General features: G+C 32.3%; 1 protein-coding gene across 6 annotated transcripts; it reads right to left on the bottom strand.

Moving 5' to 3' along the window:
- Positions 1-1,461: 1,461 nt before the first annotated feature.
- LOC133700809 (probable trehalose-phosphate phosphatase F) lies at positions 1,462-6,794 on the bottom strand. Of its 6 annotated transcripts, none has more exons than XM_062124483.1 (14): positions 6,650-6,739; positions 6,372-6,492; positions 4,147-4,252; positions 3,646-4,075; positions 3,354-3,494; positions 3,183-3,254; positions 2,948-3,079; positions 2,753-2,809; positions 2,563-2,664; positions 2,401-2,478; positions 2,230-2,299; positions 2,076-2,146; positions 1,890-1,982; positions 1,462-1,815 (listed from the first exon to the last, which is right to left on the bottom strand). In XM_062124483.1, the coding sequence occupies exons 4-14, from the start codon at positions 3,904-3,906 to the stop codon at positions 1,732-1,734; spliced, it is 1,161 nt and encodes a 386-aa protein (XP_061980467.1). In that variant the 5' UTR covers positions 3,907-4,075; positions 4,147-4,252; positions 6,372-6,492; positions 6,650-6,739; the 3' UTR covers positions 1,462-1,731. The 6 variants fall into 6 exon arrangements, with proteins under 6 accessions (XP_061980467.1, XP_061980468.1, XP_061980466.1 ...); XM_062124484.1 differs by lacking the exon at positions 6,650-6,739 and adding an exon at positions 6,611-6,628; XM_062124482.1 differs by lacking the exon at positions 6,372-6,492 and having other exon boundaries at positions 6,650-6,794.
- Positions 6,795-22,870: the final 16,076 nt, after the last annotated feature.

The raw sequence follows: 22,870 nt of genomic DNA, 5'->3' as shown, positions 1-22,870 counted from the left end.
CATTTGGGCAAGGCTCCTCAGCTCGCTTTGCTTGATTAACATAATCATCCGATCCAGCAGCCAGAAGCTCCACAGATGCAGGCCCCATTGCTTGGGCAAGGCATAATTGATCCCATTTAATAAGCTGGGCAGATAGGGAAGACCAGCTAGTAGTAACAGCTATAGACGGCTCATTGAGACGGAGAAAATTGCTTCTTTCTTCTTCTTCTTCTTCTTTTATCCAAGCAAAATGTCTGGGACATATGGGAGGAGATGGGGCAGTAGCAACCCCCATCCCTAACCCGCCAAAAGTCTATCATAGTCCAAGGAACTAGATGAACAGATTTTCTGTGACCAAGTCTCACTCTTTCGGTCATGATTTTCTAAATTCCTACAGAAATAAAGATGTGGTATGCTCTACTGCTCTTAACGGAGTTTGGTATTGTTGAATGAGCTTGTTGTTGAATTTTCAATCTAAAATGTTTACTCGGTGACTGACTCAATGTATTTAGCTACCTCATGGAGAGTAGTGTAATGATGTAGAATAATTGCTTTCCCTTTCCTTTTGTATATGACTTAAAAAGAAAAGTTGTTAGTTGATGTGCCTTGTTATGTTATAGATGGGAACATTGGTGCTTGTGAGTGATTGACGAGAAAGGCAGATGCCTTTTGAGGAGACATGCTGGCAGAAGATTGCTATTAACGTGTAAAATTAGGCACCATGGTGATAATTTGCGAGCAAGCCGAGACTGTGGTGTGGCATTGACTTTCCTAAAAGCTCATCACTTTGCACTAAAGTGTCGGAATTTGCATGGTATTGGGTCGATATGTACAAATGGTTGTTTAGAGGCCCATGGTTTTGTGGACAAGGTCAATTTGAGTTGGCCGAATGGACCATGTACTGGTGCACTTTAGTGCAGTCCATTTTGGGCCTGACTTGAATGGTCTAACTAATGTGTTAGGGTGAGGTCATTTAAGAATAGTGCAGCCTTTTCAGACCTGACTCAAACACTGTCACGAACAGGAAAAGTAATGGGTTCAAAGCTGAAGCCATCTCAAAAGATACCGAAGTAGCAAGCATAAAAATATTTTGTCACAAACAAATGAACCATTATGGCAGTCATCGTCGCCGGGCAAAAAACAATTCCCAAAATACATGCATTGTAGCACAAAACCAAATCTAGTTTTCACGTTTAGTAGGGATCAATTGTCAATGGCAATGACCTCATATTCCTACTGTTTTCACAAGGTAAGAAAATACAATTTACCTCAAGACAAGTACAGTATTCTCTCCATTTTACCATAAAAAGTCCAGAGCACGAGTAAAAAAACAAGCAGTAGGAACAAGAGAGCGTACAAAAGCATAGCTAATCATATACAAACGCAATCGAGACACATCCAAAATCTGCAAGACTAAAATCGAAAATTAAAGTATAAAAGCTGCATACACTGACCGCAGCAAAAATTCCAGCAACAATGCGGTGAAATGAACCTTGCCATCTCCGATAAATTACACAAAGAATCATGACTCAAAAGTAAATGTCATATGGATAAATAGACCTTTAAAAGCTTAAGCATAAGCTTTAAAGCAAAAGAGCTTTACATGGGAAAATTAACAACAATTTAAACCGCCAGCTCTAAATTGCTGGTCCCAAAGGAAAAATAATACACAGCTGTACCAACAACCTCTTTATTATGTAATATCAATAATTAAAATGCTTGAAATAAAAAACCTAAGCTATATGCATGTCATCAGATAGTCCTCCTGTTATTCAGGATGCATCCACCATCTTCTACCTTCTTCCATGTCACCAAGGAGTTAAGAAATTTCATCACCTGAAGATTCCACCGTAAGATTTGACAAAAGAAAAGCGAAAAAGAAAAGGAAAGAGTTTACAGAAGATTTTTACCTCCTTTGGATCTTTGAGAGAGTAAACTGCACTGGTTTCTTTGGGTCTAGATGATACGAGAATTCCATAACCTCGATTCCCCTCCCGAAGCACCTAATGTCGGACCAATTTACCAGATAAAACTAAGCATGCCACCTTTTCCCTCTATATTAAAGTTAAAGTCCTTGTCAAGATTAAATTCAATACCTTGAACGCATCCTCATCTGACAGATCATCGCCGATATAAATTGGGAGCACGTCGTCTCTGTTACTTAGCCCTGCGCACCACAATTTATGAAATATATATGGTTAAGAAAAACAAATCTGTACTGCCAAAGACGTTTGCAATCAGCAATCTCACCTAGAGATTCAAGCAGGAATTCAACTGCCTTCCCTTTATTCCAGTCAATCATTGGACGGACCTCTAAAACCTGGTCATGTAGAAAAGCAAAGTCCAAAATCATAATCATGGAAGCACCATATAGATAAAATCATATCACTAATATGAATATCTAGCAAACAATCATAATACCTTCCGTCCATGAGTTCTCCGCAAACGAGGATACTTATCTAGAATATCCTGAACACATTGTGCAATAGGTTGCCAGTTCTAAAGTCAAGTAGAAGCAGAAGAACTTGGTCAAACTTACAGTGATGCTATGAGAGATATCTAAAAAACAACAGATTCCCTTACCTCCTCGTCTACATTTCGGAAATGCACAGAGACACAAAATTTGTGATTCTCGACTTTTGCACCCTCGATTCCCTTAGTATTCTCGACAAGGGTTCTAAAAACCTGTGTGAAATTGAAGTGAGTAGGTTTACCCTCTGTAACAATGCTGTAAGTGCTCTGTTTTATACATGAAAACACAATAATAATGCACCTCATCGATCATAGGTATAAATTCTCTAGCAGGCTGGAACAGATTCACCTCCTTGCCCTATGAAACTCGTACATAAGGTACAACGACTTGATTAGGCTGGGAAAAAAAATCAACATAATCTCTAATCCCCTGGAGTCCAGTTTTGATGGAAGCGTGAAGACAATCACATACATAAAAGAGCCAGTCATCTTATACCTGTTGGTCAGTGGTAGATTCAGTATAGTTTCGATGATCATTGGACATTGAAGCTTTTCCTACAGGGCCCAAAATGTCCATCCCATGACTACCAGCATAATATAGTTCTGTTAGTCCTACCAGCTGATAGACCTGAAAGAATGCAGTAATTTAGCTCCCACGTCTATGGCAATAAATTATAATTGTACTATATAAAAAAAAGGATCGTGTGCATAATGAGGAATTCTCCTCTCACCTTGTCACGACTTCTTCCACTAATAATCGCCGTTGGGAAATACTTCGCAACGTTTTTTACAATGGAACGCATCTGAAAACAGTTCATATCAATTTAAAGAAGTAAATGTCAAATGGTAAAGGATAAAACATTATCATGTTGAACGTCCAACAAATTATGAGCAATCCTTACATCATCAGACATAAACGCATTATCCGGGTCATCTACAATTGGAGAAAGAGTCCCATCATAGTCTAGAAACATTGCTATCTTCTTGTTTTTAGCAAAATTTGCAATTTCCTCAAATGAAATGAGTGCTGATGGATGCTTGAACTACACAATCAGGAAAGCAAGGGAAGAAATGACGTACAAGCAGAACATAAAACACCACGATCCTTGTTCTAAAAAACACATTTGTAGTTAGCAATTGTGAATTTGTTAAACATATGGCATGACAAATTATCAACAACAAAGCAAGCATTACCATCCAGGAACTGTAAGCGGTGTCAGAACCATCCTTAAAGAGCTTCTTCCGAGGGGGTGATGAAGATTTCATGGCATCCAGCCATCCACTCGAGCAGACTTCGTCAAGCTTCCCTGGCTTTTTCCTACTATACTTGTTAGAGGAGAGTGATCCTCCTGGTGGTGAGTAAGGCAACAGATTAGAATAGATACCGAGCCTTGAACTGCTTATCGATGCAGGGTCAGCGAGAACAGGAGAAGAATGATTTGACTCAACATCCATCGTACCCAAATTACTTGCAGCAGAGTTGTTGTAAAGTATAACTTAACCGAATACAAATTTATACAGAAGTTTTTCACCCGACCATCTTATCAATGAAAAACCACCTCTTCAAAGTTTTCTCGTCACTACTACTAGGAGAGCAGTCCATCAAGCAGGGACTTCCTGAGAACTGTCAGGACAAACCATTAAATATTTGCTTCAAAATAAGAATGTATGACTGAGCAAAACCTATATCCATACCTTCTCATCTCCAAAACTACACAACATTTGTTGGATGAAAGAACATTATTTGCCCAGGATTTTCGAGAAATGAAAGTATGGTTCCAGCAAAATGCACTAAAAATATCTGTACCAAGAATAACAAAACGCGGCATGTTTAATTTTAGTCCCGTGAACATTGCTTTCTACATAAAAGAGTCTACAATTTCACATTGGAAACTTGGAAACTGCTAGCGATCAAATCAAATGGACCAAGTTTGTCTTGAAGAGATGCAGAACTTCCCCTTAGCAATGTTCAGATTTTGACTATCATTAATGTGTAAGACTAGAAAATAGCTTTTCCACATCTATATCTAAGCCAGCTATCCTGATGCTGACGTTGACATTAGAAGTTTGAGAGATACAGGCAAACAGGATTTTCTAAGAAAAGGGTCGAGATCATAGGCCTAATGACTTCAGAACAGATCATAATACTTTTGACAAATGGGATTCTAGAGGACATCAATTATTTTGCACAACAAAAAGTACAGGCATGTAAAGAAAATAAAAGGAAAGGGACAGCAACGTATGAATTTGACATGTCAACATATATTTCAGCTCATATATTTTCAGATTGCGGCAACATTTTAAAGAGCAGCTTTATTCAAGGTAGAAAATGACGCAAATGAAGATAAATACGCAAACAAAATCAGGCAAGCAAAAATTAAACAAACATGAAGCCAATCCCCATTATGTAAAATACTCATGACCTAACAATCAAAACTTAACTCAAAATTATGTAAACATACGAAAAACATCTAATTGGGTTGGCCAAATCACATCGAGACTTATAGTTTGCTAGAGACATAAACTTTTTAGGTGAGAAAAATCAAGATTCACAAATGCATCAACAAAAAAAAAAAAAAACATGAACCAGCGCATTTATTCTTGTTACATTCTTTAAAACCTCCAAGTGACAACAAACATTATTAACAAAAAAAGAAGAAAAAGAACATGACTGTACCAATACTCGACAGCACAGTACTAACAACACACTGGATAATAATTATAAAATCCAAGAACCATGTATATAATTGTTAATCTGCTAAAATAATTTAAATTATCTCAAAATATTCTCCCCCTCATCCACTACCACATGGTGTACCGCTTCTTCATCGAGATGCATTCCAGTATCAAGAAGATAAAGATAGCAAATATTTCTGGGACTTTCCAATTTGCCTAGCAACAATACACAGAACATATTCATAATGCAGAATACTATGATGAGCGTGTGTGTGTGTGTATAAACACAAAAAAGGTGGGACTATGCGGGCCTCTAGAAAGGTTATAATTTCAGCTGTAGATCTAATATATATATATATACACACACACACAGAGACACATCATTATGAAATTTTCATATGTCCTACTATGACAAAAACACTACAACTACCAAAACGACCTCAAAATAGTTATTAAGACATAGTAAAACATTCAGCAAACGTATCAACTTTTTCTCAACGCGAAAACTTTCTTTGGGGTTTTTTCGGTGTGAAACACCAGTCGGAGACTTTTTAACTCCTGACTATACAATTGACAGCTCAAATCTCTGTCATGACCACACCATTACTGCCAGGCAAAAACAACTTTGCAGCATGGAAAATACATCAAAATTGTGAGCAACACATAGAGCTTTATCTTTCCCATTAGAGGGTCATTATATCACAAGAGAAAGCGATTAACACACGTTTTAAAGCCTCGACAAACTGATTTACCTTAATCATAACAACCGACAAAAAAGAAATTTATGGTAAAATGAAGAAACTTTACAACTCGGTTGTCAAAATCGCCTGATATAATTAATTAATTATTAATTAAATATAAAAAAACAAATCAAAGAAAGAAGAAATCCTATAGCATGAAAAAAAAACTCAAAATAATTTCACCAAGAACCAACTCAAAAGGCATTCAAAAGTCATAAACCCTATGGTCTGAAAACTCTCAAAATGAATTGAGGTCAAGCCAAGGAAAAGTCTCCATATTTATGGTTTAAGAAAAATAAAGAGCTTCAAAAAGATCGCAATTTTAACAAGTCAAGGGGTTTACATGTCTAACCAGAAAGAGAGAGGAGCCAAGACAGATCTCACAAAAAGGGTTCCTGTTTTTCACTGATGTTGGCACAAAGGTTATAACAGCATTGCACATGAAACATGAAAATATTTTCAGATTCTGCAATAAATAAACAAAACAAACAACAGAGCTCACACCTAATCCACGAGTTAACAAAACGTGCAGGCCTGTGTTTTTCTCTTTCCTTTTATTTTTTTTCCTATCAACCAAACAGGAGCTGATCTCTATAATGCAGTTTCCAGATCAAAAATGAAAAATCTGAAGATCCCACAAAGAGGAAAAATAAGAACTGTGAAATTAAATAGGAAAAAAATAAAAACAAGTATGAGGAGCAAGAGAGGAAAAAAAAAAGAGCGAAAGAGAGAGGGAGCAGTACTCTCATATACACACAACGAAAAGCGAAGGGAATAATCACCTCGTTGTTAATTAGAAAAGTTGCAGAGGAGGCTTAACGTGAGAGAGAAAGTAAAGGAAAGGAAGGAAGGGAAGGAAATGAAGGCGAGAAGAACGAGTATTTATAGAGTTTGATATGCCTTAGAAGACGTGCTTAACAAGGTAAACCCTAAATAACCCGGTTGTTGAATCAGGAAACACACTGTAGTTTCCCTTTTCCGAAAACGTAAATCTTTAATAAAAATATGTTTAAAATTAAGTATTGGATATTGATTACTATAATAATAAGAAAAACTTCAATTGATTGATTGAGAAGCATATGCTTATGTAGGCAAATGTAAGTTGTAATTCCTCACAAATTCAACGGTCCCATTGCAAATGTTGTACCGTTTAATAATTTTTTAATTAATATAGATATTTAGATTAGTTTATACGTAACTCGACTAATGTCATGGATCCTAAAATTAATAATCATGTAAATCTTCAATTGTTATAAGATTTATGAGATTCTTCCATTATTATAAGATTTATGAGATTTGAATTAATAATCTCTAAAAAATAAATCTAGAACCTGACTGTTTAATTTTATAAAATACAAACTTCATCATCAAATTTATTATATTTATTATAAATAAAACGGTGGACCAATAATTATACAATATCTTAGTCTCTATTAAGTTGGTGTAGTTAAAGGAGCCACAACTAAGTTGGTATTAGCGTCCCTTCCTCTGCAACAAAAAAAAGAAATAATTAAGTTGGTGCAATTTATATATACACACTTTTCAAAAATAAGAAAAAGGTTGATTTAATAGTTGCTTTCATTTTTTGAGTTTGAAACTTACAACCATAACATAACTTAGGAAAAGAAATAATTTTTTAAAATGTGAGATGTGAGATGCACTCAAGACCATTTAAAAATTAATTTCTATATTTAGCATTCTTAGTAGAAAAAGGAAATTCAATAGTAATAGCATCATTACTATAATATTTACCAAGTAAAAATAAGATTATTTGATTGATTAATTAATTATTTTATTGTAAAAAAGTAGTAGTGGCGGTGGAGTGGGGTTGGTCATTGGTGTTTACATATAAAAAGCAGCATCGCCAACACGTGTACCTGGAAGCTTAGGGACAGAGGAGTATTGAAATGGTGCCATCTGTGAAACACATAGAAAGAAGAGGCCACATGTCAGTATTGGGGGTCCGCGTTGCTAAATAAGGCCAGAATCGGCGCTTCCGTCTCTTTCATGCACCGTTGGCTTTCTAAGGCCCTGTTTGTTTCTTTCTCCGTCTTTCCTTCCTCCATCCCTTTCTGTTCACTCGTCACAAAAATATGATTTGATTGTATAATTTTTTTTTGTAAGGTTCGGTTAATCAAAACCAATCACGTTTTAAACATTGAAAAAATATTATTATTTTTTTAATAATCATCAAAAATATTTTAAAAAGGCTATATAATCAATAATCAAAGTAATATACAAGACATGATCAAACAAATAAAAAGAACAATTAATCTACTACAACATATACAAAGAAACAAGAAAAACAAAAGGTAAAACAAAACATGATTAACTAGAATTTCTTATTACATCACAATTTAATATAAGCAAATCTTAAGATTTTATTTTCTGTATAAGTAAAATTTGAATTCAAAACATGTAATTAAATAGCAATTCGATAAGAAATGGTGATGAAACAATCAAATAAATTTATAGTTTTTTTATAAAAATAAATAATTATTTCTTAACAATCAAATATCCCAACTGGTACTGGAGATTAGTCTACAAGTTAACTTTTAAAACTTGTCTTGCACTATTTTAAATCACTGCAATAGCACGAGTCTAGTATGATCGGTAAAGATATCTCACAAACTAATATTTTCATCCCATCACTTCTAGAAAAAGTTAAAAAGGTGCTATGAAATTTTCAAATGTGAGCTGAAAATTATTATTTTGAAATAGTTTTGTAATATTTGATAATAAAAAATATTTCTGAAATAGTTTATGTTTTAATGGAGTTTTTTTATGATTTTAAAGTCATACTCAACAAATGTGCGTTAATTAAATGTATTTAATAGATTTTAATAGGTGTTGGCTTTAAGACCAATAACCTAGATATATGAATCAATTTTTTTCAAAACCTATACAAGAAATCAACACACTACTCTTTACAACTAAGAAAATTATTGTTAGAGATTGTATTCTGTTTATAGTTTTCAGATCCGGTCCAGTCTAAGATTCAGGTTCCATGTTTTGACCAAGTTATTGGGTCGTCCAGATCAATTTTTTTTTAAATTAAAACGACATCGTTTTAATAAAAAATAAAAATTAACGGGTTGCAATAAGGTTTTTAATCAAGTTTTGTCTGGTCAATAGGGTCACACTGAATTTTTCTTTTATTTATTTTTTCTTCAACCCGATCCGTTTCCAGCTTCGGGTATGCCGGGTTTCAAAACTATGATTATGTTAGTTCAATCACCAACAACTCATTGTAAAGTAATCTAATTTTAATCATTCAATTGTTTATAAATTATTTTTTAATTTGATTATATCAATATTTTGAGCAATAATGATATATAATTCATGTATTTTGTTGATAAATGTAGTTTTTATATGATGACTTATGCTAGTTAATGCACTTTAACTTATATATAGAAAAACAATGTTTTTAGAAATAGACAAATCTTCTTCTTCTTCTTACTTTTTTTCCCCGATAAAAGGTACTCGTCCAATCTCATAATATCAACATTATAAGTCCTATTCATGTATGATATTGGCCCGTCATTGGTCTGTGTATTTTTTTCCAGACAAAATAAATAAAGAAATAAAATAGATTATATAAAAACAGAAAATCTTTTCTCGAAGTCTTTAAGAAAAAAAGATCTGAGACTTTTTGGACATTAATACCAGTTAACTACACTTGCCACATAAATTCAAAAACCACGTGGCAGAAAAGATGGGAGTTTAAAAATCTGAACTCTGAAGAGGCGATAAAAGCCGGTTTTCCTTTTAACGGTCAGAGAAGCAGGAATCTCGTGGATACTCACGTGGCCCATCATCCCAGCTGGCAAAGCGGCTTTATTGTTTGTAGACTATCAAAATCTCTAGAAGGGCAACTCTTTATAGAAAAAAAAAAAATCTTTTTTATTTTTTTTATTTTTTAAAAATAATTTTTAACATCATTATATTAAAATATTCTAAAAATATATATAAAAAATTAATTTTAAATAAAAAAATCAAATATAACTAAAATATTGTTTGGAACGCCTATTTTAAAGAACCTTCTACCCCTTTACTTTTTAAGATTTTCTAAAAACAACATATTCATTATATAAAATTATAATTCTTTTATTTTCATAAGTTTTGTCCCCAGGTTAGCTTAAGCATATTAAATCTTAATACTATAGCTTGATTTATTGTTCATTCGATGACTTCGGTATTAGCGTTAATTGGCTAATGAAATCATAAAATCAATAACGGCAATTTTTAAAATTGGATGAAAAACACCAACTTTATACTTTTTTTTTTTACACATGCATATGCACATATGAATATATATTTTTTATTTTCTTTATAAGAATCCCCTTTGTATGCTTTTAAATTTTAATACATCATGTGCACCACAAAGAATTTTTACAAAGAAATCTCAGAGCCTTTTGATAGTGTGGTTACGGTTATTTTTTAAAATATTTTTTTTACTTAGAAATGTATTAAAATAATATTTTTTATTTTTTTAATTTTTTTTTGATATTAACACATCAAAATGATATAAAACACCAAAAATTTATTAATTTAAAAAAAAAAAAAATTTTTCAAAAACATTTTAATACACAGAAACAAACATGTTTTTAAATTCAACACTCCACATAAATACACATCTAAAACACATTGTGTGATGATGTAAATGATATACAAAATACAATGGGGGAGTACAGCGTGGCATTAAGAATAATATTAATGGGAGGACTATATTGAGAAATTTCTAAGAGTTTGGTGACTAAATGTAGTATGAACCAAAGATGATGGTAGCAATGAAAATAGAGTGGTTGGAGAAGAGCGTGGGACCCAATACGCTGGCTGCTTTTTGTTTTTTGTTTTTCCTAGTTGATCGAGAAGGAATCTTCTAACATTTTCCCGTTGTTACACGCGCTCAACAGTGGAAACATGGACGAACGCGCTACCGCTAAATCAGCTGACGTGGCATTGATGATGCATTTGCCTTCCCGGTTCTGATGTCGAGAAAGTTATAGTTAATTTGCGGAGCTTGTCGGTAGATAATGCCACTTTTTTTTCTTTGTTAATTAGTGTGTTTGATATTATGATAATTTTTATAATTATAATTTTAAAAAATTATTTTTAGTTAAAGTTAATTTAATATTTATATATTTTTAGTTAAATTGTGATTAAAATTAAAATTAAACAAAAAATAATTTAATATATTTGTTTAATAATATTTTTCATATTAAGGTTATAAAATAATTAAAAAAGATATATATTAATATTGATGTTTTTTAATGCAAATGTTATGTTATCAAACAATCTTCGTCTAATTTATGTAGTGTTATTAAATAATATTAAACACTAGTTTTTCGAATAAAACATAATTAAAAATAAAAATAAAAATTGATTTTTTTTTATTGAGTCGGACTCAGTCTGGCCAAAACAGTGGAGAGTGTCTCCACTGTTCACGTGAAAACATTAGTTTTTCAAATAAAATATAATTAAAAATAAAAATAAAAATAAAAATAAAAATTGAATCTTTTTTTACTGAGTCAGACTCAGTTCAATGCATTTATCTTTGAACCGGACCTGATCCAGCTAAAATAGTGGAGAGTGTATCCACTGTTCACGTGAATAGTGAATATCCATTGTGTAGGAGGGAGAGAGGTTGTTTTACAGGAACGCAACAAGCAATTTCTACTTCAACAAAATAGAGTTTTCGTTTCTACTTCAACAAAATAGAGTTTTCGACGCATAATGTAGGATCCATGTATAAAAATTACAGTTAATTTTGTAACCAAACAATATATTGCAACTGTTAAATAATAATCACTGCCACAAATACTTAGCCAAACGAGCTCATCAACGAAAATCAATGAGGGGAGAAACATTATGGGTTTAAATAATTTGATCATTCCATTTATTTCTCGAAGTATATTTCCTCTATTATAAAAAAAGCAATCCAATTATGAGAAACACACAACACCAACCCATACCCCTTCAATCAAAATGAAACAAGAAGTTTAAAGACAATATTAAAAATAAACAATCACAGAACAATACATTAAAAACAAAAGCGAAAACTTCAAATCTTTGAAAGGTTCCATGGAACTTTCGATCAAAGACAGCTTCTAACTTTTTTGTGTTTTTCTTTCATTTTGTAGTAATAGATAATATGGATTTTGAGGAATCTTCGTGCACGCACGCACGCATGCACTAGTCTTTTTCTTCGGTCACCATTTCATCTGATTTCTGATCTAAATAAATACATTCAATTTAAACTTCTCTCAAGATGTGGGTGCTGATTAGCAAAATTCGAATTCAAACTCCACTCAAATCAAAGAAGGAAAGGATTTTAGGTATCCATATATAGTGAAATATCCTACTGAACCAAATGGAATGAGGGAAAATAATGATCAAGACGATATGTAATTTTAACATTTAAAATACAAAACTTAATCACGTAATATTTACGAATCATTATAATCAGCTAGTAGACGCAAATGTTGGTTTCTTCACTTTCTTGCTGCTTTCGTGCATCCGCTCTCCAGGGTCAACTCAAGGCGCACGCGGAAACAGTAACTGTGGATTATGGGTCCACTACTGAGGTAATAACCTAAATTTTATTCATGCTCTCTAGAACTTCGAGCTCAAGAGTCTTATCGGTCATGTCATCACAAACGTGAAGAATAAATTGCATTTTATAATAATAAAAAGAATAATAAGTTACATTTAGCATTTTAATAGACGGTCATTGGAAGCTGGTGGCGTTGAGAAATCAAACAAAAAAAATCCATAAATATGGACAAGCAAGGAGCGATGTGGGGGACGCAAGGGTGCAGCTAGATAGATGTAGTGGGAAATTAGCTTTGACCTACCGAGGTATAGACTCGAGCTATGTGCATGTGAAAGTTTCCAAGTCGTGTGTGTGAGGCCCATACGATTTTCAATAGGTTAGTTTCTTGATTGATTCCTCCTAATCTTTGATTTTCTTAGTAGTCACAATGGAGAGACTGCTAAATGAATGATGAATTGGTGACGCTACTAAATTACCATGATAATTTTAAATTTTGACTCGAGGATGCCTTGAATTTAATCTCAGCTTCCTCTATTCACGACATAAAATTAAACTTTGAGAATGATTAATTAATCTACTGGGGTATTCAGTATTTTTTTTGAAAAGTAATGATTCTACCATTTTTTGACAACGCTCAAATTGTCAGTAGAGAGAGCAGGTAAGGTTGTACATTTCTAAAACTCAAACTGGCCAGCTAAACATTCAAGTGATACCAGACAAAACCCATCTAGCTGCATGAAAACTAGCTAATTAATACCTGCATGTGCTGTAAGTTATGGTAACACCCTTCAAATCCGTGATTGGGGCTACCTTTTTATCTAATAGGCAGAAATGTAAGTGACAAAACAGTATGTTGTCGGTCTTGTTTTCTTTGCCTATAGTGTTTGTCATCGGAATGTATTAGGACTCTTTCTGAACATAATGAAAGAGGGCTCATCATCGAGATTGTTCAAGTGATTCTTAGTTTAAGCTGGCTCACTGCATGGAGTCTTGAAATCAGACAAGTTATTCCTCTTCTTGTTTATGCTTTCTTCTTCTCACAATATTGACGCAGGATATTATAGGAATTGCTACTTTATAGGGTATATATTAAAGTAATTTTATTTATCATGTGTATAGGTTAATTATGTGCTGTGATCTTAGCACAAAATATTGTATTGTGCACTGCCTTACATATATAAATACAGAAAGTTAGCTAACTAATTGTTTAAACCTTCTTAATTTGATATCAAAACCCTAAAACACATTAAACTCTCTCTTTTTTTAACAATGGATACTCATGTTATTGTTGTTACTGCAGTTTCTCTTCCTCCACATGCAATGCAGACATCACTCTCCTCCTCTTCTCTAAACGGTGCATCTTATCCCCATGATATTGCTGTTGTTTTAGATCCTCTCTTTGCATCAATTGTTCCTCTCTCTAACACTCAACATGTTATCTCCTTGAAGCTCATGAATACCAATTATATTTATTGACGAATGTAGATGAAGCCGTATCTATTTGGACAAAATGTTTTTTAATTTGTTGATGATTCTTTACTGTGTCCTTCCTCCCACCTGGCTGCTACCAATGACTCTTCTCTTCAGGTTACTCCCTCTTTTCTTCATTGAAAACAATATGACCAACTTATTTTGAGTGCACTCATTTTTTTTTCCATGGATGTGCTGCATCTTATTGTCAATTGTTAAACCTCGTACTATGTTTGGCGTACTCTTAAGTAAGCATTTGCTTTTCCGTCCAACTCTCGCATTATGAAACTTCATAGTTCCTTTGAAGATCTTTGTTAGGGTGATGACTCAATCACCATATATCTACAGAAAGAAAAAGGCTTTATTTGATGAATTACCAGCAGTTGACCAGCCTCTTTCGCTGTTAGGTTTCAATTTATATGTGTTTAGTGGACTTTGAGGTGAGTTCAGAGACCTGTTGATTAGTCTCTCTATCAAGGCTAACCCTTTTTCATATTCTTATCTTTATAGTCATCTTTTTGCCCATGAGTTTTTTCACAAGAGTTCCCTACAATCCATGATTGTTGTTATTACTGCTCCTTTATTGCCGACGTCAGCCCAATCTCCTTCAACCTTTGTTACACATCGCCAATACTATGGTTCATCTCACAATAGCTTCAACTCACACCATTGCAGGGAGAGATTTTATGGTGGTTGGCAGAACAACAACAACCAAACAACAACAACATAGGTTTTCTAGTTACCGTTGTTTTAATAGGCATAACAACGAAAATTAATAACAAGGTAACTGGCATTAGGGAAACCATTTTACCAACCCTCAACAATGTTCTAATCCACGCTCATTTGGGCAGAATGTTAGGTGACAGCTTTGCAGTTCTTTTGGTCATGCTCCATTCTGAGATGCAAGTTTTTCTATTCTACTACTATTGGTTCCCCCGGTCCTACTGATCCAAATCATGTGTCTAGGCTTAACTCTCTAGTTGGTTTGAACTTGGTTGCTGGCCTCTCTTTTTCTCATTTGCAACAGCCTTTAAGTTTAGATCTTCATGCTTCTCATTCAGTTATTCATCATCATCCTATGGTCCTTCGTTCAAGGCTGCCTAAGACAGCACATATGACAACATTTTTAGCATCCTTTGTCAGCCTTCCCTTTCGGGTAACCACTCATTCCGCGTATAAACCTATTTTTTCTGATGCTGACAGGTATAAGGTTTGGTATAATGCTTTGAAGGTTGAACTTCAGGCTCTAAGTTCTAACGATATTTGGTCTTTAGTTCCTTTTCATCCTTCGATGAATATTGTTGGTAGTCGTTGGGTGTACAAGATAAAGTGTCGTGCAAATGACAATGTTAAGTGCTATAAGGCTTAATTAGTTAGTCGCTATAGATTTTACTTGGTAGGAAGGTATTGACTATTCTAAAACTTTTAGTCTTATGGTAAAACATGTTATTGTTTAGTTGGTTCTCACTGTTGTGATTTCAAATGGTTGGAAGATTAGTCGCCTTGATATATATAATGCCTTTCTTAATGTGACACTTCACGAAAAGGTGTACATTCAACAACTTCTAGGTTTTGTTGATCTTACTCTTTTTTCTCATGTGTGTCGGCTACATAAATCTTTGTATGGGTTGAAACAAACTCCTCAGGCATAACACACTTGGTTAAGTGAATTTCTTTTATCTATTGGATTTTATGCTTCAAATGTTGATACCTCTTTAATCATCTTGTTTGTGGGTACTGATATATTTTATCTTTTTGTTTATGTCGATGATAATTTGCTTACTAGAAGCAATTAAGTCTTGCTTCACCATTTAATCCAGTTACTGAGCTCACAATTCTAGCCCTAGGATTTGGGAATTGCCCATTATTTTTTAGGGATTAAGGCTCACCTTACTAGTATAGGTATCATGCTTCGAAAAGATAAGTATATTCTTGACATACTACACAGAGCAAGTATATCTTCCTGCAAACCAGTTGATACTCTTATTTCTGCCTCAAACTTGCCATGGTGTCTGATTTTATGTTAACTGATCCTACATGTTTTCTTTAAATTATTGGTGCTTTTTAATATCTCACATTTACAATACTAAATATTTGTTTTGTTGTGAACAAAGTATATTAGTTTATAAATGCTCCTAAATTTGCATATTGAGTTGAAGTTAAACACATTCTGTGTTATCTAAAGGGTACAATTTCTTTTGGCTTACATTTCACTAGCAACTCTTCCTTTGCTTTCTATGGTTTTATAGATGCTAATTGGATTGGTAGTGTTGATAATCGTAAGTTTATGAGTAGTTATCTTGTTTATTCCACTGTGTGTGCGCGCGCGCGCGCGTGTATTTCAATGTATTCCTCATGAAGACGCGAGAGATATAAGATACACCACAAGCATAAATACTCCTAACTTCTGACTATAATGTTAAAGCCGAGACAAAATGTTATAAATATTATCACGAAGTTTTTGGAAGAATATTATCACTATAATATTACTACTAGTAGTTTCAATTAATTTCTAAGTTCTAAATGAAATTAATTACTTGGCGCTAGACCATAGTTCTATATAATTCTATAATTATACGTGTGTGTCATCATTGTTGTTGTTGCTTCTTCTTATTGTTCTTGTTATTGTAACTTAATTTTTGAGTGAAATAACTTATTGTAAATGATGTATTCCTCGAAACATTATTGAACTAAATTAAATAATTACACCATATTTTTAACAATTTCACATGCATGCGTTACTGTACATGTTGTCTTTGAGAAAGCTTTTTTGTTGAATAGAATGACAGAATCATAAATCAATACATGTTAGACAAGATTTTGACCCTGGGTTATGATAATTATTCAATTTTAGTTTCTCTAGGCGTCTCTTTTCTAAGATTTTTCAACATGGACACGAAGCAAGTGAAATGCATGAACCAACGCTGTCAATTATATTTTATTTTGTTCCAATGGTCAGTATATTTTATTTTAAGTTAAAAGATGAAATAAATTAAAATAATTTTTTTCCCTCAAAATCTCAGTCTGTTCTAAAAATTTTACTCAAATTTTAACCAAAATATTCTAGTTTCATTCCATTTCATCCATATAATCTCGAAATAATATGCTAAATTGATGAGAGGTGTGCCCATATCCACAGCATGGTAGGCCCACCACGAGGTATTGTCTCACATGGCTTCCAGTGAGTTTTATCTCTTAAAAGACGCCTCGTGAGAGTGAGGGTCTGCCATCTCAGCTTAGCATGAAGTATTGTCCCACATGGATTCTAGTGGGTTTTATCTCTGTAAGGGCGCCTCACAATGAGAGAGATGTCCTTGGTGCCATATAAGCAACTAAGGCCCTCGTCTCCTAATCGATATGGGATAATGGCCTTATTAGAGCCCCCCAAATGAGGGCTTGGGTGGAGCACATGGCTCGTCCCCACAGACAACACCACCTGATGAGGTGTGCCCATATCCACAGCATGGTAGACCTAACACGAGGTATTGTTCCATATGACTTCCAGTGAATTTTATCTCTTAAAAGGCTCCTCGTGGGAGCGAGGGTTTGCTGTCTCAGCTCAACATGAAGTATTGTCCCACATGAATTCCAATGGATTTTATCTCTGCAAAGGCGCCTCGTAATGAGAGATGTGTTGTTGGTGCCATATAAGTAATCAAGATCCTCGTCTTCTAATGGACGTGAGATAATGACCTCATCAAAAATGCTCCAAAATTCAAATATATTATTCCAATTAAACAAACAAAACATCAACCAAAATAAAATTGATAATTTTGGCATGAACTAAAAAATAAATATGGCCGGACTAAAAACATGGCGGTAAGTTTCATCATTAAATGAGGATGAGTTTGTTCGATATTTTTCCCTTGTTAAATATTTTTTTTTATTTTCTAACCTAACTTTCTCTCTTTTTTTCATTTTCTCGAGAAGTTCTTTCCTCTTTTTTTCCTGTAGTTTTTCATATGGGAGAGGGTACTAAGTAGGAGTTTTCCTTGATATCAGTGCACTGATTATCTTTCCTGTTCTTCTATTTTTTTTACAAAGACATAACAAAAAAGAATAAGATCTGAGCTCGAGGGTTGTCCCAAGGGGAAAAAGAGACGAGGAGTGTTTGTAATTAAGATGGACCCTGTACGCATAGATTTGATTTAATGAATTAAAAGCGTCGAGAAGAAACTACCGTGAAATATCTTTGCAAATCTTATTTCTTTTAAGGTTTTTCCAGCTAATACGTCAAATACGAAGCATTGGAATTGACAATTTATTAGAATATATTGCAGCTTTGGTACGAATTGGACAGAGTCATGAGTAAAAGTCTGTTGTTAAATGCTCTTTTCAAACTTGAATATTATGATATCATGACCGCATCTCTCGTCGACACAAGAAGCCCAGGGAAAACGTCCTAAGAGAAAAAAAAACCAAGCAATTGAATGGAAAGAAGCTTCCTTCCAGAACCATGTAATTTCTTTCCTTGACTTCTAGCCAGGTAAAATGCGATTTTTCAAAGCAAAATATATTTTTTCTTGTGAAGATTAGGCTGCATTTGTTTTTTAAAAAATAGTTTTAAAAAATTATTTTTAAACTTTCTTGTGTTTATTTATTATTAAAAAAGTTGGTCAATAAAAAATATTTTCCAGTTAAAAAAAATTTGGCTTAGTTTTCAGAAAAGTATTTTTCTTTTATTTTAGGTGGAAAACACTTTCCGAAAATTATAAAAAATTTAGAAATGTTATATTATTTGCTAATTATATCAAATTTGGTACTCAAACTTTTTATTACTATATATATTTTGTTTTGAATATTTATTTTTCAATTTCATCCCTTAGAATTTAATTTTTATATTAATTTTGGTCATCATTTTTATAATTGTTATTTGTTTTTCCCTTGTTATTTTTTAATTGAAATTTTTTATCTATCAAATTTGGTCCTCATTCTTTTGATTGTTACTTATTTTATTTGAAATAATTTATGAAATGCTAATTATTATTATTTTAATTTCTTCATCTTTCAATTTTTTTATTTTTTATATTTGATCTCTATTATTTTGATTATTATTTATTTTATTTGAGATAATTTATGAAATTATATTTTTTTTCAATTTCATTCTCATTCAACTTTTTAATTTGTAAGAATTGTTCCTCATTATTTTAATAAACTTGAAAAAAATAAAATATTAATAAATTATTTTCCAACTTATTTTTCATGACATAACCAAATACTGGAAAGTATTTTATAACTTATTTTTCATTACACTGCCAAACATAAAAAAATAATTTACTTCACCAGAATTTATTTTTTTAAAATTTATTTTTTTAAAAAAATTACTTCACAGCAAATAAAATCTTTGACTTTCTTTCACTTGTTCAAGAGCAAATAGGGTAAATTAATACATGGGGGAGGGGGGAGTGGAAGGAAATAGTATAAATATATTTTTTGAGTAACAGTAAATAATAATAAATCTTATATTACCTTATTAATTTAAATTCATTTTTTCCCTTCAATATAAAATACAGCCATTCGCACATCAATAATATCAAAACCAATGGCATATAATTGACGGACCATAATTCTTCATCATATAGTCACTCGAATCTAATATAATTTACCCTTTTTTTAAAATCAAAATCATCTCTATAATTGATGCACTTACAAGATCTTTTATATATATATATATAAATTCAAATTGAAACCAATGAGCATATGCATAGAGAAGATCCTCAGAGAGAGAGAGAGGCAAATTATTGTGGTTGACAAGCGACCATTGATTGATTACACATAAGAAAATGCAGCCACCTAGGATACACGAGCCGGACCTTTGTCTTGAGCGTAAGACAGCACAAAAAAGGGGCCCCGCAATCAGAGAAGGTTCACACGGTTGGTTTAGGCTTTTGGTCTAGTAGTCATTGATGTTACGTGCTGACGTGTCAACATACTCTCTTAGATGGGGACTAACAGAGGTTACCAATTTCAGGACTCAATCTTAATTATAATAACCAGAGGAAGGGTCCCACAATTATGGCACACACCACGAGGTAGTTTATTGGATGACGTGGTGGTGATGTCATGAACCCAGACGTGACTCGGTGCTGACTCGGACTTGCTTCTTTGAAAACTGAATTTGGAGGGAAAAAGCAAAGAGAAAGCGGGGATGTCTGTGGGCATGAGAGAGAGAGAGAGAGAGAGAGAGGTAGTCGTTTTGTGATAAAAAAAAAGAGAAAGAAGGGAGAGCCGAAGAAGAAGAGAAAGAGAGCAAGCGAAGCAGAGGAGAAAGAGCCGCGTTTGGTCAGATTCAAGTTTCAACAAGCCTTTCCGTTTTTGAAAGAAAGGCATCCATCCATGTTTACATACAAAGTTTCCCCTACCCTTGGGCTGGCGCGTTCAAGACAAGTTGGACGGACTGACGGTGGATATTTTTTGTACAGACTAATAACTATATAACTATTATTTTATTTTATTTCGTGATAGAAGTCACCATAACAATGTATCTGATTAAAAGTAATGGTGGATATATTTTTTAGATTTCTTTTTACTGAATTTTGTTATTTTTAAAATAGAAGATCCTCCGTTGTTTGGAATTGATTCTATACTGTAATTAAATTTAATTAATAATTATGTTAAATTTTTATATTTGAAAAACATAAAATTCATATTATTTTATTTTTTATATTACTCTCATCATTGTATTTATCTTATTTCTTTAAAGGTTTCTAAAATATAAAAAAATAGATGAGTATTTTATCTTATTTTAATTTTATTTTTCAATCCAAATTTATATTATATTATATTTTTAATTTTATCTTTAATCTTTTGATTATTTTGTTCCTTTATTTAAGTTTTTTTTTAATTTACCTTTCAATTGAAAATTTGCATTTGCCTTCTGATTTGTTTTTATTTCATTTTTTATTTATCCTGATCATTCCTTTAACTGCTATTTTTTGTTTATGATACTTGTGTAATTGAATTTTTTTTGATTTATTGGAGATTGGGCTTTTTAGTTTTATAATGCATAGTGCTTTCGGTCCACTGAGTCGGATCATGAGTTTGAAAAATTAACGTAAGTTGATATTTTTTTATATATTTCCTTTCTATAAAATCGTTTGCTAATTTAAAAGTGACACGGGCTAATTTAAGTCTTTTTATTTATTGTTTGTTCTTTTTTAGATCTAGTTTTTTAAGAAAAAAATTATGTTTTATTGTTTTAAGTTAATTGCTTAAATATAGTCATCATACGGTCACTTCATAATATTTTATTTAATAAAATTGAACTCCCTATTTTGTTTTAATTTGAGTTTTATGGAGTTATCATGATTTTATATTCTAGATCACAAGTTTATTATAGTAAATTTAAGATCAATTTAATATGTTATCGTCTTAATATTTTTTTTAAATATGTTGTCATCTTAAATTTTAAAATATTTTTTTATTCAGTATACATTAATTTTTTTTCTTTCTAGTATTTTTATTTTTTAAATAAATTAAAAAAAATTATAAGACTCGCTCGGAGTAGTGTTGACAAAAATCTAGTTTATGACGGAGGGAGGAGAGAAAAGGTACTGATGCATAAGAGTCGATTGAAGCGTATTTTCGCCCTCGTCAACATCACTGAAAAAAGTGTTATAGTTGCAGAATTCTAACGCATTTATAGGGTTTGAAATGGGCAATGTCCATTAAAGGAAGTTTCTTCTTCGTTCCTCGTTAAAGGAAGTTAATTACATATTCTATTCTAAAATCTAGAGAGTAATTCACAAATGGCGTAATTAATTACTGAATTGAACCTGTTTTGTTTCAAATTGCCAGACCTTGTTCACGTTATTATATATATATATATATATAAAAAAAAAAAATTCTGGTAACTCTAATTAATCCGGTAAAGCCAAGTCCCCAATTAAAAAATAAAATTCTTTCAATAATGATGCATTTCATTACGTCATTATATTTATACATTCATGAACCATGACAACCTGCATATGCATAGAGATACAGACAAAATAATGAAGGTTCATTATTTTGTCAGACGAGAAACATATAATTATATTAAAAAACATAAATACCTTCATTTATATTTATATATGATGAAATATTTAAAATGATGATTAAAATCCAGATCAATATATCATTATAAATTAATCAACCACCATAACGGTGATAGGATCATAAAAAAATATCTGTCATTTTAGCCTTGTCTACCCTAGGTTAAATGTAAAACCAAAGAAATACCAAGAAAAATATCGAGTGAATCAAATAAAAAGATGATGATAAATTGTATCGACTTGGGTTAATATACAAACTTCACAGCTTGAGTAATGAACATGATCATAATAAATTAATCAAACTGGATAATTTATCTTTCTTCCTCCTTCCATTATTCTCTTCCTTGATTGGATTTTTATTAGGTCTTAATTACCACAAATTAGATTAAATCTAAAAGTAAATAAATGAGTTATAAAAGAATTTAAATTAAAACTTTAAAAATATGTCATACTCTTCTCAATCAACTTTAATTAACAAACAAAATTTAGAATCCATGTCAAAACATAATCCCAATTAGGCATAATCTTTTGAAGGTAAGTGAAAAAAATAATGAAATTGCTTCTTTTTTATTTTAAGTTAAACAAAAGAAGTCAATAATAACAAAGGGTTAAATTATATTTTAAAAAAACTCTAGAGGAAAAATCTATTAAAAAAAGCCCTGGATGTTGTGTCATAACTCATTGAATCACGGATCCACGCTAAGAACTCAACAAGGTCTAATAATTTTTTTAATTAAATTTATATTGCACCAAAATAAAGAATAAAAAGAATTGCAAAAAACAAAAAAAAAAGAAGTCTCACAAAAGAGACCAACATGTCTAGGCCTATTAAAAAAAGAGCCTAGGCATTTGGGCCTAGCGGCTTAGGCCCGCATAGTTGAGCCTTATATATTTTTTTAATACTTTTAAGGGATAGATGACCTGTTGTCCGTTCTTTTTATTAAAAA

This window comes from Populus nigra, chromosome 8 (genome assembly GCF_951802175.1).
Source record: "Populus nigra chromosome 8, ddPopNigr1.1, whole genome shotgun sequence".
Classification (NCBI taxonomy): domain Eukaryota; kingdom Viridiplantae; phylum Streptophyta; class Magnoliopsida; order Malpighiales; family Salicaceae; genus Populus; species Populus nigra.
The sequence above is the reverse complement of the archived record's forward strand: the minus strand, read 5'-3'. Positions and strand labels throughout refer to the sequence as shown.